The sequence below is a fragment of the Lissotriton helveticus genome, chromosome 3_2 (genome assembly GCF_964261635.1).
Source record: "Lissotriton helveticus chromosome 3_2, aLisHel1.1, whole genome shotgun sequence".
NCBI classification, from domain to species: domain Eukaryota; kingdom Metazoa; phylum Chordata; class Amphibia; order Caudata; family Salamandridae; genus Lissotriton; species Lissotriton helveticus.
This window is the reverse complement of record NC_136062.1, coordinates 85,181,581-85,197,668: the sequence shown is the minus strand read 5'-3', so window position 1 is coordinate 85,197,668 and position 16,088 is coordinate 85,181,581. Positions and strand designations below refer to the sequence as shown.

Sequence of the window (16,088 nt, the reverse complement as noted above, 5' to 3'; positions counted from 1 at the left end):
CGCTCATCATCAGAGATTGCCCACGGTGGGAGATCCGCCAGAAATTTATCAACCTCTTCTGCCGGGAGGGATTCCCTAGGGGAATACTGCGCTGCATAATAACACGCGAAGCTGTCAGCAATTGCCCTTGGGTCCGAAAGAGAGCCTCCGGCCCCATCCCATAGTGCTGGCAGTGTCGGCGCCTGGAGCGTGCCCTGGCAGAGTCTATAAAGCATTGTGCCGGACTTCTCCCCCCACTGGTAGATTCTGCTCTGCGTCGCGAGCCACACCTGACGTGACTCCTCAAGTTGCAGGGATGCAGCATCTCGCTGCGCCTGCAGCAATCGTCTAATGTCCTCATCCACCCCTGTCTCCGTACACGTGCTCTCGAGGGTACGGACACGGTCCGCCGCCTTCTCCAGTTCCTCGCCGCGCGACCTACGGGCCCTCGCGCACCAGGCTATATCCACTCCTCGCAGTGTGGGTTTCAAAGCTTCCCAGAGGGTCACGTCTTCCACTCCTGACCCTTTGTTATCAGACCAATAGTGGGCTATGGCTTCCCTCATATGGGACTGATAATCGTCCTGCTGGAGATGCCAGGTGGAGAGGCGCCATCTAAATGGCTGCCGTCTCCTGTCCAGAAGGATGTCGATTACAATGGGGGAATGGTCAGAGAGTCCACGCGGCAATATAGCCGTTGATTCCACTCTGCCTATCTTGGTGCAAGGAACGAACAGGTAGTCTAACCTTGAGAAGGAGTTATGGACCGCTGAGACATAGGTGAATTCCCGACTATGGGTATGTTGATAGCGCCATGCATCCGTCCAACCCAAGCTCTGCGCCATATCGTGCAATTTCGTAGGGGTAGCTCTCAGTTGCCCACCACCTGGTCTATAGCGATCTATCGCACTATCCATAACATCATTCCAGTCACCCCCAATTGCAGCCAGTACATCCGGGATCTCAGTCCAGACAGCAAACAATTTCTCCACTTGGGACCACTGCGGCGGGGGGGGGGAGCATACACACTGCCAAAGACCACCGGCTCGCCATCAATTGTTCCCTTGACAAACACATATCTACCTTGGGCATCAATCCACTGCGTAGTGTGGATATAGGACACTCTCCGGTGAATCAACACTGCCACTCCCCGGGACCCCCTGACAAATCCAGCATGGAACACCTGTTGATACCCATAGCGCTGCAGGCTAAGGGTCTTGGTACCCAGAAGATGGGTTTCTTGCAATAATAAAACATCCGCTTTCTCCGTTTTCCCTTGTCGCAGCACAGCCCCTCGCTTTATTTTATCAAGCATGCCCCGTACATTCCAGCTCACTATCCGTAGCGCTGCCCTGGGGGGCTCTGGAGCTGGGCCTCTAGCCGCCATCAATTGGGTGGGTTTGCAATCGTCTGGGCGCATGGGAGTGGACTTGCCTAGACCTCATCAATCGAATCAGGTGGACCATCGTGTAGTAAAGAGCCAACCCCAAACATTTACCCAACTTGTCCCCCAACCCCCGGCCACCCCCCACCCCATACCTCAGCAACATTGAAGTACCTGTCGCGGAACAAAACGCCTCCAGCCCCCAACGGGAGACCCGAGACCGTCTATTCCAACGGAGCCCCATCAACAACCCCTAGAACACCCCAATTGATCTCCTAAAAGATCAAGTCCCCCCTAGCTTGAGGCACGTGTCCGCCTTTTAGTCCATCCCTCCCCACCCAACCCGCATCCCGTGTCCATAAGTCTTTATGTTGTCCCACCGTAGTGGTGCCCCTGAAGGCGAACCTCATCTCCAGCCAGGCCATCGATTGCTGTTATCACCAAAACTTCGGTGCAGGACGCAGCACTGAGGGTGAATCCGGGGTCCTTCACCCCTCACGGATCTACCTTCGGAGCGTCCGATGCTGCAGTCTCTCCTGCATTTCTTCCCTGCGCTGGAGAGCGTTTCGAGGAGCGAGACCTCCAGTTACTCCTACTCCGTGAACGTCTGGGAGTCCGTGGCGGCATCGTCGAGGAGGATGAGTCCGAGTCTCTGGCCGACGGGGTATGCGGTCTAACTCGTACTGTCTCGTCGGTCCATGCAAATACTTCCTCAGGAGAATTAAAGAAGTGAGTACGTGATTGAAAGACCACCCGCAGGCGAGCCGGGTAAAGTAGAGCATATTGAATTTTGAGATCCTCGGCTCGGAGCGCCAGACCCCTCTGAATGCCCTCCATAGTGGCCACTTTTTTCTTTAGGGTCACCATATCCTCTTCCACCCCGTGATTCGGGCTTCTGCGTCTGTGATGCGGGCCACCGCATTCCATAGGTCCTGTCGCAGCAGTGTAACATCCGCCCGACGGCCCCTATTTTGGCGTCCAGTGTGTCCCTGGATTGGGTAATCGCAGCCAGAAGAGCTGCGTTGTCCGGACCCTGGGTCTGCTGGCCTCCCGAGGCCCCGGAACTCCCACTCGGGCCAGTAAATTTGTCTATGGTTCCATGTTTCGAGGCACTGTTACCGCCCCCTCCTCTGGTCATTTTTGGTTGTCGGCTGGATTCTTCCTATGTCCGTTGCAGCTTTGATCTCTCGCCTCCTGGGGCTCTTCCCCTTCAGATAATGGCCTCCGGGGCCTGCCAGTTGCGCCACGCCTGGACCCTGGACGTAGATTATCAAGTGGCCTGCGACCTAGGTCTCAACCGCAGCCCCAATTCCTAAGGCCTGCACCTGGTGTCCTCACGGTTGGCTCACCAATGTCCTCGTTTTGCGCTTGCCGCCAGGGGGGCTTCAGCTCCTGTAGTCTTTGGCCCAACGTCGGGCCCCCAGGGCCGAGGAAGCGACCTTGTGCAGCTCACCACCAGAGCACCGAACGACGCCCGGGTCACAAAGCGCCGACGGGCCCCAGCAGCACCCCAGATACTAGCAAAGAGTCAGTCTAAGGGGGCTCGGCCCAGGGCGCTCCCCCCGCGCCACACCGCAAGGATAGGCTAGGTCCCAGCGTCACTCCCCGCGGTAGGCCGCTCTCCTTGCTGAGACAATGTCGGTGTGCCGCTGGTACGCCCCGTGCGGGTCACTTCGCCACATGCCCGGCGTAAAGTTTGGGTGCCGCAGTCCGATTTAACCGCCGAGTGGCTCAACACCCGTACCTTTGCGGGGAAGGCCCTCTCACCCCACGGGATCCAGGGGGGGCCGGGGTCCTGCAGCGCTTACCGCCACAGGTCCGCACACCGTGGATCGACACCACCACCCGGGCCCCCGCTAGTCCCCCTTCCGCCGCCGCTTCTCCTGTGGGCCACTACACCTTCCTCCCCAGGTCTGCTCACCGTGTGGTTGCTGTGTTGTACCCCCGCTGCACTCCGGCGATGCTGCTCCTGTCACTGGTCGGCCGACTCCAAACTCTAGGGCCCGGCTGCACAGCGTCCACCAGGCCTCTCTGCCGCCGTGTCCCTGGGTGCTGCAGGCGATGATTCACGATGTTTCGGGCTCCCGCCAGCCCCGCTGTGCCAAGGAGCAGTTTGCGCCGCCAGACCTCTGCCGCTGCCGGAAAAATCACCTTCTCGCCGACAGCCCACCACAATGCGTCTCCGACCCCCGGCCGTCATGAAACTCGAGGTCCCAGGCTCCTCGTCTCGGCAAAGGCCGCGCCTCCTCCGGACCCGATTCTCGATCTGCCACACCTCCGATGTTATCCAGTTTCGCCCCAGGTCCGTCTGCCCCATCAGCTGCCCCGTGCCTCGCCGGGATGCTCGCGGGTGAGGGGAAGGCAGGATAACAGGATGGATTTCGTAGCGGCGGGACGGAGCTTACTCAAGCTGCGTCCGCCATGCCGGCTACCTTGGCCACGCCCCGCCAAATATTTACACTTTTAGGTAAGGAAAGATTACATTCTTTGCTGAAAATGTCATGCTTTTCAGTCAAGTGCTGAAGCAGTAATTAGTTACCATGTTCCTAAGTTGAAAAGTTGGCAGCTCAGTCACTAGACCACATTTCAGTTGGCCTGTGAAGCACAGATCATCTGGACCCTTAAGATAAAATTCATTGTTGGAAAGTGACTCAGGGGCATAATTATGGAATAATAGCGCAGCACAGCAAGTCACCATGCTGTGCTACATTGCATCACTGGGAAAGGCCACGAGTGTGCTGTATTTAAGGCATGCAGCGCATTCCTGCCTTTTCCCCCTGCTCTGGCGCCCTGTTAGCAGGCTAGCACCAACGCAGCCACTCTTGCACTGTGGTGTCAGGATGCCTGCGTACATGCAGGATTGTTTTTTGTGCAGAAAGGGACACCTTCTTGCACAAAAACAAACCCGAGAGGCATTTTCCGCTTTTTATGCGTGTAGCAGAAAGCAGCACACATAGAAAGAGGAAGTAATGAGGAGAAATTAAGATGTTTCTCCTCGTTACACTTCTCCTGGAAGGCCTCTTTTTGGAGCATTCCCAGGTTTACTTGGTTTTGTAAATCTGGGAATGCGTTAAAAACCATGGGAGTTGCGTGGGAACACCCATGCAACACCCATGGAATGCATACCCAGTGCAGAGTAATGCAATGCAGCAATTTGCACTTCGTTGCATTACTCCTGATTTTTGGAGGCACAGAAAGCCATGCAAAGTGCCTATGCACGCCTTTAAAAATCAAACTAAAGGTTTGCTTCACTCTTGCACCTCGTTGTGTGGGACAAGAGCTACACAAACTAGGTCATAAATATGGCCCTGAGTAACTGTAGGAAATTGGGTTTTAATTTGTGTGGCCTGCCCAAGTAATAGGTCCACAATCCCCTTACTGGTGAATACACAACCCAGTACCCTCACTCAACTGAGTTACACAAGCCCCTTTAACGACCTGCTGACCCTCACCCACAGTAATTACCCTGGCGTCTATGCTTCCAACACACCCTCTCGGGATGACTGTGTCCCCTAAGGGGTCCCCAACCCAATCACGGAGTGCTCTAAGATAAGAGTTACCCCCAGGTAGTTCCCACCACAAGAACCCCTGACCTGTGGACTCCCTTCAGCGGCACTGGCTCAACTGAAGCACTGCAGGACACTGAGTGGTACATGCCTGACTCAGGCCCGCTGAAGCCGCTTCCCAGCCCCCATGCCTTAACCATAAGAACCAAACAGGGACCATATAGATCTCCCGGTGAAAGGTTCAACAGGTCACCTTGAGGTTACTCGGCCTCCTTTCACCACACTCGATAGAGAGCGTGATCCTCCTCCTACTGAGTCCTTGCCTGGGGAACCAGGACTTTAAAGGGCTCTAAGGCTGCACCCTAGACTGGCACACCTGATGTGTACCGAGCTCGAGTCTGCTGGGTTCAGTCCTCGACAGCTGCCTGTCGAGCCGAAAAGCAACGTCCCTGACAGAAATGGCAAACCATAATCTCAGACTCAAGCACAGGGTTCCCTCCCTTTGGACAGGGCCCACCTAGCTACCTGGTACTACCATTGCAGGCTCACCTGCCTTTCGCACACCCTTGCCAGGGGAATCCACCCCTCCAATACACCTAAAGTGTGACCACCAGAAGTCTGCCAGCCAAAGTCCTCTACAGCCTGCCTCACTGGTAGCTCACAGTAACAGTCCTAGACAGAAGTGACTACACAAACCCAGCCTGAAGCGCAGGGTCCCTTCGCTTAACATAGGCCCTACCTGGCCTCCTGGTTGGGTCACTGTGGGCAGAACCGCCTTCTGCACCTTGTTTGGGGCTGCACCCAGCAGTTAAGACAACGCCTGGCAATCCAGGACTTCGGGGCCTCGGGACCAGCAATGCACCAGGCAGGGGCTGGCTTAGGGCAGTACCTCCTGCACACCCTCACACCATGCGGGGCGGTCGCACTGACCAGCTACAGGGCCTCTGTCCTCAGTCCAGGGATTGGACCCTGCAGGACCTACCCAATTAGACAACCAACTGGACATCACTCCAGCCACCACCTCAGGTACAGGAAATAAAACAGTCCTAAAATGCCATACTACACTGTTGTCAGGGACTCAACTATCCAACCCTGACACCTCAGGACCCACCACTAACCCATCTCGGGAATCTAGGGAGTCCTACCCCTCTTCTGACCTTTTCTCTGCCAGCTACTACACCTTTAACCTTGGGAACCATCCCTTCTCATTATCTACCCTGGACTAGCTCCATTCCCCAGCAGGTAACCAATGGGGATCATGGGAACCACAACTTTCTCGCACCCCCATCGTTAGAAAATTTCTTGGGATCCTCCCACCCTTCTGGCAGGAATTCCTAGGGAGGGTGTCAGCTACTCCTGGGTACCCTCCCGCCGACCCTTCCAGTGGTTTCTGGGCAGCGCCAATGTCAGGAAAATTGTAAAAAGAATGACTCATAGTGCACTTCCTCACAGGAAATCTGCACTGCCCATAGTAGCGTGAGAATTTCCTGGAGCCCCCAATCACCTCCTACACCCGAAGAAGCAGGGATCACTACTACACCCAGATCTATAGTGTGGGTACATGTTGAGGCACCTAAGCCCATAGATAAGAATTCTCCTCATACAAGCCTAATGTGTAGTGCTGGGGTTCAAAGGACACTCTAGTCTGGGACACTCTAATGAGAACACATTAACCACCAATCAATGTTTTGACATTACAAGTGTGCGGGGGCTTTCCCTCCCTGCAAAACTGCACTCTAAGGTAGTTCTCTCTCAATATGTATACTACAGTGTCATTATAGTCAAAATAGTAACTCACACTGACTTTCCCTATTAGTGCACACTAACAATGTAAGGCCTATCCCAGGTGAATATCTAATCATGCAGAGTCCCCATTTTGCCAGGTGACCTGTGCGCAGTTACCAGGCTGCGCACAACAGGATTCTCCCATGCGGAGCCCACATACGTGTGCACATGCGTTAACATGCAACAAAGCCCAGTGCCCCCTACCCTTGCTGTGCTGCAGTGGCCTTATCTTAAAAGTTGGACACTGATGGTAAAGATGTGCAGTCCTTTTGCTATATGATTACTGTGGGTGGGAGACATGTAGTGAGACTCACCCACAGTAAATAGTCCAAAACCGAATGATCAAATCCATGTGCACCAAATGGGCGTAGCCTAATTGCAACAGTAACGATATCATAGCATACAACGTTTGAAGAGTGTTCAAAAGTCCTGAAAGTAGCATTGGACATTACATAAAGAGTAATTGATTGTAAACAAGAGGCAATAAGTCCCTCTGTTTGACAACTCTATTAGCAGAGTTAGGCTGTACCCTCAAAGAACAGTTATGAAAAGGTGTCCTAAGATGAAACTTGCATTGCAAGTGCAGAACCTAAAAGCCATGGTAAAATAAATACTTTTGGCAAACAGACAATATTTTTGTTGCTTCTTTAAGAAAACTGGTGTCTATGCACACCTGTGGTTTGTGAACAAAAAAGATGGACATACAATAGCATGTTCTCATAATATCACAATGAAGCAATAGAATGCACAAGGGTGATCTTTGCATAGGACTGTATCTATACCATAGGCTAAAGCATCCAGATTGCATACACTTCCTAAATAAAAAAACACAGATATAAATCAGCAATTGAAATATTGTTGCTGCAGTAAAGTAAATACATCAAAGAACACACTTTGGGTCTTAATTACCAGCTACATGTCACATCTTCAATCTAACATAAGGACTAAATTCAGATAAGCACAGCACATACCTCCATTTAAAATACAGTACAAGGCCATCATTGCCGACGCGGCGCGTTTCTTCTCCATGAGACTTCTTCAAGGGTCCTTGTAATTAATGCAGTATTTACGGTTTCGGACGCGAAATTGAACGTTGTTTGAATAGAAAGTAGGGGTTACTGTACCCCCATGGGAGAAGTTCCACAAAACTATCAACAGGTCCTATAACGGGCAATACTTTGACCTTTTTAGAATACAACGATTTAAATCATAACCGGAACATTATATCTCACCATCTAAGTTCTTCTTGCTGTTTGTTTACCCCCTTTTTTTGGGGGGATTTGATCTGGAAGCAGATATAATTACAAGAAGCCTTGAAGAAGACTCATGGAGACGAAACGCGCCGCATCAGCAATGATGGCTAGGACCTTGTACTGTATTTTAAATGAATGATCGTCTGACAAAAATTGAATAAAGAAGAAAACAAATATTTTCACGTATAAATTTGGAGCTTCATACATTTTCTTTGGGGGATTTGTTTATGTTTGTGAATAAGATTGAACTTGCGATCACTAAATTAATGATATATATTATGAATAGACAATATGGAGGTATGTGCTGAGCTTATCTGAATTTTGTGTTTTTTGGTTATCCAAAAGTCTAGGGAACTAGGAAGGTCAGGTTCCCAGCTTCTGCACTACCATTTTTGCTTAAATTAATGGAAGTACATACATACCAGTGCAAGTCTTTAGTGCCTTGACCTTTTTTTCTTGTGTGTTATTAACATGGAGTGGTGTGGCTCACTGGTTAGAGGCGGCAGACCCGGGAGCAGAAGTCGGCCCGGGACCAGGGTTCAATTCCCGACGTGGCAGGGTCGTGGACCAGGGTCAGCGAACTCGACAATTCTCACCTCGGTGCCTACTCTAACCTGGGGTCCCACTCGGCAACTCTGGGCATTAGCTTGCCTAATCTCCACAACGGCCCCATCAACGCCGGGGATGCCTGGCTCCACCTTGGGGATTCCCAGTAGGGACCATCCCACAGGGAAAGCCAGGACGGGTTCCCCAGCGGTATACAGCGCCGGGACGCCCCTTTGCTGGGGCAGCTGTGCGCTTCACAAGTATACAACATTTAACATTTAACATAAGGACTACTTGAGGTCCCATTAGCAAACACAAATGGTAACATAAAAGAAACACTGTAGCCATCCTTGGAATACCATGGCCTTGATAGACTTCCCATCTAGGTAGTGACAAACCACAAAAAACATGAAATCAAATGATTGAAGGGGGTCCACCCAAAGCCCACTCTCTCACTCTATGAGCTTCCATGGTAACTATTTGAAGAATTGATAACATGCAGTCTTGCAATAAGCTATTCTTGTCTTTAGCCAAACTCAAAAGTGTGTGACTTTCACAGAAGTATTCTTTTTTCTGTGCCCCATATGGCGTGTTGTTAAAAAGAAAATACCTATTGCCAAAGGGGAACATTTGTATTAAAATACAGTCTCCCATATAAAAAATACAAACACAGGAAGACACTAGTAATCTCTAAACTAATGTGGGTTTTACTTCACAAAGTAGTAAAACGTCACAAATTAGATTGTTGTACTTCACAAAGTAGTAAAAATTATTCACAAATTAGATTGTCATGTGAAAAAATCATGCATAGTTTCTGCCCTCAGAGAGCATGGCCACCTGTCTGTGGTGGCTGGCTGGTCTGGACCAGTCAGACAGTATACAGGTAGCTGGTAGGTTTCCAGGGGGCACCTCTAAGGTTCACTCTTGGTACATGTATTAATAAATCCATCAGTTAAATCAGAGTGGGCTCATTAATACGAGGTGTTTGATACGAAACATCTCTAGTTTCAGTGAAGCCATCAGGTTGCTGAAGAACTCGTAAACACCAGTGTCTAGCACATGTACTCAAAATTGCTTTCATGTGGCGGGATGCACTGTCATTCCTGCCCCCGCCCAAAGTGAGTCTTGGAGTTGGGGGATGAAGCAGTTTGGGGGACCCGAGGAGACCCTGGGATTGAATCTACAGCATGAAATTGGCATTAGACAACATCAAGGATTGCCCTGTACCCCACCAATCCACATGGAATAATACAGATTTCCCCATGCACCACCTACATGAATCGAGGAGCATTCTGGGACTTGCAGTTCCAATGAACAGCGGGACGGTGAGCTGACACAGAAGGGGGCAGAGCGGGTACCCCACCAATGGGACAGTTGCAGGACATTTAAATATGGGTTTAAAAGTGCCTCCTGATTATAATGGCGTCTGATGAAGGCCGTCCAGGCTGAAATGCATAATGCCGCAGATCCAATAAAGGTGCCGCCAAAGATTCCCCTGTGTGGCCTCTGCTCTTTCCTCTGGAGGAGTTTGTTTGAAAATTGCTTTCCTGTTCACTTGTAATATCTAAGAATCGATTTAGACATCAAAGGACATATCTGCTTATGCAGATATGCCCACACATGTGGTACCCTTTACTGCATGCAGTGTCTGCAGACATGGCACACTGGAGGTATGCCATGTTGTGTCTTCACTTTTCTCTGCACTATGGCTCACAGCCTGCAATGACAGTTTGCATGTTGGTGCTGAGAGGGTCCCTTAGGGTGGCACAATATATGCTGCAGCCCTTAGGGACCATCTTTAATCTCCTTGCCTTTGGTACCAGGGGTACCATTTACTAAGGACTCACAAAGGGTGCTAAAGGTACAGTTTTATAGAAAATTCTGGAACTGGGGACCAAGATAACAGGAACACGGAGCACTTCTGTCAAAATTGCATCAGTACCAGGTGAAAAGTGGGGCACTTTCCTACTAGTCCTATATTGTCATCACCAAAAACACAACAGGAAGTACTGGTACTGAGCATTTTCTCGCCAAGGGAATCGCCGAGATTCCCCTTTTGCTAGGGGTGTCTGTGCACCCTGGTGAAGACAGTTCTTGGAATTACCACAGTGGCTTTGAAGCCCCTCAGTTCTGGACAATCCACTGTGATTCCCTTGCCTATTCCTAGGGCATGTTCAGTTCCTACTTTGGAAACCCTATGTATTCCCCAGGATCATGTTGCCTCCCTGAGCCACTATTGTGGCCTAGAAGCGCATACGGATGTGTCAGAATGAACAGGGACATCAGTGTTAATTGTACCACCATGGTGTTGTGTGCCCTTCCTCCCCTGTGCCAGCCCTCGCCATGACAACACCATCTGTGTATTATTTAGCAAATAATGATGTCACTCATTGGGGTGAGAAAACTGTGGCAGTATGAAGGCATGGATGCAGCATGATACCTCTGCCTATGGTTTTCTAAGGGCAATAATTCCCAGGTCATGGACTTTCTAAAGGGGCACCAACTGGAAATAGAAGTGTTTTAATGTTGGGCTTCACTAAAGCAAATATCTACCCAGGATACCAATTACTAATTGCTATTAGAGGTAATACTCTGCAGCAGTAGCCTGAGCACGCGAAGGCACACAATGACATTGCTCCATCATACCCTTTTTGTACAAGGGCCCTGCCCTGACTGTTACGTTTTTGTTAGTTTTGCACTTCTCTTTTCGCTTTGCATTACACGTATTGCATTTGCTTATGTGCCTTAATGCGACATTATGGAAAACCTGAGATCCTAATAAAAGAAAGAAAATAAGAGGGGCACTCAACAAAAAGAGAAAATAAATCTGTGGAAATAATATTAAGGAATACTTTTGAATGTTTAGATTATATTTTCCTCAATAGCTTGCTCATAAACTGCCTTCTTGCATTGACTATCTTATTCTTGTGTCTACTTGGTTTAGGGGCCTGGACAATAAGTGCTCCGTTTATCCGTTGACATTTGACAAAAATGAAAATATGGCGTCCAAGAAGAAATCAGTTGCAATGCACACAAACTACTTATCTGCTTGTAGTTTCACAAATTCGGATATGCAGGTAAAGGCACTTTTATATATTTCTGTGTGACGAGGCAAAAGCAAAGCAAAAAGATAACATCCATAAGTGGAAAACAAATAGCTAGTGTATAAGTTTTATGTAAAAAAATGTGCCTGTTTCCTAAATTCGTCCTAAAAACTGTGGTCTATGATATGATTGTATTTGTTGGGTAAATTTTACCAATATGTTTGCTATTTTGTTTCAGAATGGCATGTTGAGGTTTCTAGTTTTGTATTCTGATGCCTCAGTTTAAACATGAACAGGATCAATTGACTGTGTTACAACGTAGGGACTGACGTGATTCGGTCTAAGCCTTCTTTGATGGAAAAGTCATTGTAACAGCAACAAATTGATGCTGAATTAAGTTTTTCCAGTTCATAAGCCGGTTGGGTGTCAGGATGTTTTTTTCTGAATTGACGTAGGTTTGTTTTCTCTGTACATATGAGAACTGTAAGGGTTTTTGTAAGCAAGAGAGTTTGTTAATATTCTGAAAGCCATTTGATTTTTAGCAACGTACTTTACTTTCCTGTCACTGTGATTGTTCTTTGTTTTCACAAACACTGCGATATGGGGAAAATGTGCTAAACTTATTTTAGGGATCTGTAAACGTTTACCAATTCCTCAAATGGGACTGTGACCCCATACTGATTTGGTTTCTGGAAGGAAGGTGTATTAGACATCCCTTCAAAATAATGATTCTATGTGCATTGTGTCAATACTTTACAACCGAGACCCAATAGCAAATCATTGAAAAGTTACCAACATCCGAATCGAAGTGGCAGCCCATTCGCCAAATGCTAACTCTGAAACAAACTCAAAAGTAAAAAAGTTTTTTAAATGGAGCCCTGTTTCTTTCGAGGAAATCAGGCTGCATTTTTTTTAAAAGTTTTCTTTATTGAAAAGCAATCACGAACATTGTCGTTCTTTGAACCTAGCGGGCTTCCATCCCTTTCATGGCTTCCAATCGAAGTGAGTTACAATTTGCAACCTATCTCATTAATATTCATGAGGCAGGTCGAATTACAACTCACTCCGAATTGGAATTGTACAAACTGACCTGTTTGTACTTCGATTGTTCGTAAATTCTTTACTGGTTGCAAAAATACTGGACACAAATTGTGACCAGTTTTTTGCAATTAGTAAATAGTACATCTTTCTAGCCCTTAGTTTTGCACAACATGAAGTTCACTTACTAGATTTGTATTCGTTTCTAGCTCATTACGAGCCCTGCGTAAATTGTTAAAATGTCTTTGAATTCAACCTTGGCATTTTAATGATTTTCTCCACTTTCTAACACAATATCACTAATTCATACAAAAGATCCTCCCTCCTCTGACACAATTTAAAGCGTTGTATCGCAGAGGCTCCAATTTTGTTGGTACCATTGCAGTTATGGCAATAGAATTTTAGTGACTTAATCATGTTAAGAAGTGAAGTATCGATATGTATTGAATTTTGAAATTATTGTTGAAGTTCTCTGAGCATGTGCCAATCAGACGCAGCGTTTTGGGGGAAATCCAGCACAATACAGTGCTATTTGATTGTTTCGCAGTTGTTTTAGTGTTCAGATTTTTTTTTCTGTAACTTAGTTGTCAATTAGAAAAATTGTTCTGAAGGCCTGCGAATTCAGGAATTTAATTGCGTACATAAACCGCGAGAAAACAAGTGCAGCTTGAAAGTAAACTGCTTCCGGTATTTTGACATAAAACTATATGAGAGGTAGCCGGTTAGAGGAAGAAGCAAGGGTCGAACAGGAAAGCAAGAGGAAAACAACTCCGTTATTAATGTCATGATAATCGGCAGAATTAAAAAATTGGAATCTCTCTAGAAACTTTGACATAGTGTACCAAAATATGATGTACAAGGCAGCATTAGGAACTGTAGAGAGAGAAATGTTGAAATTCATTGGGCTGGAAAAAGTGCCGGGATCCAGACAAATAACTCATGAATGGAGACAAAGGGATTGTTCAAAGAACAGTAATGAAAAGCCTGCTCCATCCTTAAGGATAACCAGTATCAAAGGAAGAGCAGAGATGTGGTGAACCCGTTCCAAGACATGTTTGAGTTTATAAAGCGCATCAAATACCCTGAGGGGTCTCGGCACTGAAGAAAAAAGGAAATAAGATTATATTTGAGTAAAAAGCCAGGACTTGAGAAGCTTGCGGAAACACATGTTTGTATATATGAAATATGTGTATAATATTTAAATAAAAAAGCAAGCCTAATGTTCTGCTGGCCTCCATCTGCTTTCGAACGACTGCTCTGCGAGCTGGCTCCTTCTCTCTTTAGGGCGCGCTCCATCTTTCAAGCACTTCGCCCACATAATCCAGACCACACAAATTTTGTAGCAGAAAAGGCCACTTTATTCAAGACAGATGAATTCCCATCAAATAACCACTTTATTATAACGATGCATTTTGGCAATTAAAACCGAAACCATGTCATCTTAAATTTGCAAATATATATAACATCGCACCAAAACCATCAACATAATTTTCATGTGTCACAATACTGAATTAAACTTCCCCAACCTTTTTTCCTTAAATTCTTCCCCTCAATTGTTCTCAATAAACTCCCCCCTACCCCCCCACGAATGACTGGACAAGCCCGCTCTAGACTTATCCTCCCCCGATTTACGCCCTTAAACCTCTGCTAGGGAATATCATGCCTTGAAGTGGCAAAAATAAACTTTCATATAACATTTTCATCTTTTTTTTATTTTTTCTATTATTATTTTTGTATTTTTTTTAGTGTGGCTGGGTGGAATCTACAGAGAAACGAACCCTGCCGCCTCAGCCTCGCTCGCACTCCTAAACACCCTGCCTACGCACCTACGAATTCTCAGCGCGCACCCCTGCCTGACGCTCCGTCAGCCAATCCCCGCATGGCCCGCTCCATGTGTGCGAACATCCCCAGGCTCGTGCCGCTCCCCCTGAGGGCCCATCGCCCACATAATCCAGACCACACAAATTTTGTAGCAGAAAAGGCCACTTTATTCAAGACAGATGAATTCCCATCAAATAACCATTTTATTATAACGATGCAATTTGGCAATTAAAACCGAAACCATTTGTCATCTTAAATTTGCATATATATATAACATCGCACTAAAATCATCAATATAATTTTCATGTGTCACAATACTGAATTAAGCTTCCCCAACCTTTTTTCCTTAAATTCTTCCCCTCAATTGTTCTCAATAAACTCCCACTACCCCCCCCCCCCGAAGGACTGGACAAGCCCGCTCTAGACTTATCCTCCCCGATTTACGCCACCCAGGAAAACCAAAGAGTTTTCCTGGATCCCCACCCTCCTCTTGAACTTAAGCGATTTATAACTTGGAATTGCACCATAAATTAACATTTAACTCATGAGCCAACATATCCCTTATTCCCATTAAGTAATAGGCTACGCCTAAATGCGATAAATGGACTCCGTCCTCTCTAAACAGGTGACTTTCTGTGCTTGTGATATTATCAAACCCAGGACACTTGTGGAGACCTCCTAGAGATCTCTCTCCCCCCCCCCTCACCACCGGGCCACTCTCAGCCGAGTACCGACGCTGAGAGCCGGTCTCGGACAGCCGATTCCAATTTAGCGGCCATCTTGGGTGTGGGAGAGCGCAGTGACGCGCTCTAGCTGCAGATAAAAGGATACGGTCATGCCTCCGCGCAGCGGACGCGGTCATCGGACACGCCGGATCTGCGCCGGAGTCGTGCCAGAGTCCTGCCCGTCTGTGCCCGTCCGCGGCCGGACGGGGTTAGGGGCTATTACCCCTCGTTCATCTAGTAAAAACATTATGCGTTACGATAACATTACATTGCATCAATTAAGACCCACCGAAATGGCGAAATGTCAACACACATTAGACCCTGCTGAGCCTATCGTAGTATGCCAACATTGTCATAGGCATTTTAAAAAATACGATCATCGGGACAGAGACCTTATGTCCACCACACTTTATAATGTAGCCCTTCTAAACTGTAGATCGTTGCCAAAACACTGCATAGAAATAAGACTCTTAATAGAAGAACATGATTTGGATGCCATATTCTTGACCGAAACCTGGCTCCAAACAGGTAATGAACCAGATATCGTTCGTGCCCTCCCCCCAGGGTACAACATATGTAGACTAGATCGTAACACAGGAAGAGGTGGAGGGCTGGCTATTATTTTTAAGGACAAGTATAGCTGTCGCATCCTGCCTTCAACCTTTACAGAAGGAGAAAATCTTCTTTTTTCTTTAGAGCTATCTCCTATAGATTGTCTATCGGGCACTTTGATATATCGCCCCCCAGAGGCGCTCAAGAATTTTATTCCAAAATTGATTGATTTAGCCTCAGAACAAGTGATAACTATGGCCAATTACACCACCTTAGGAGATTTTAATATCCATCTAGATGACGTATCTTTGTCCGCTACTAATAATCTCCTATCTGGCCTTCAGGCCTTAGGTCTCAACCTAAAATGTCCCCTTCCTACCCACGAGAAAGGCCACTTACTGGATCCGGTATTCAGTAACTTACACAATCTCACTTCAGGAGATCCTATCCCTCTA

At 47.5% G+C, this 16,088-nt stretch overlaps 1 protein-coding gene across 1 annotated transcript in view; it reads left to right on the top strand.

The window, feature by feature from the left end:
- GNB5 (G protein subunit beta 5) overlaps window positions 1-16,088 on the top strand; it is a 259,462-nt gene that overhangs the window by 73,745 nt on the left and 169,629 nt on the right. The window contains exon 5 of the mRNA XM_078684840.1: window positions 11,398-11,530. Within this exon, the coding sequence (XP_078540966.1) occupies window positions 11,398-11,530 (133 nt within the window). The remainder of the gene's footprint in view (window positions 1-11,397; window positions 11,531-16,088) is intronic.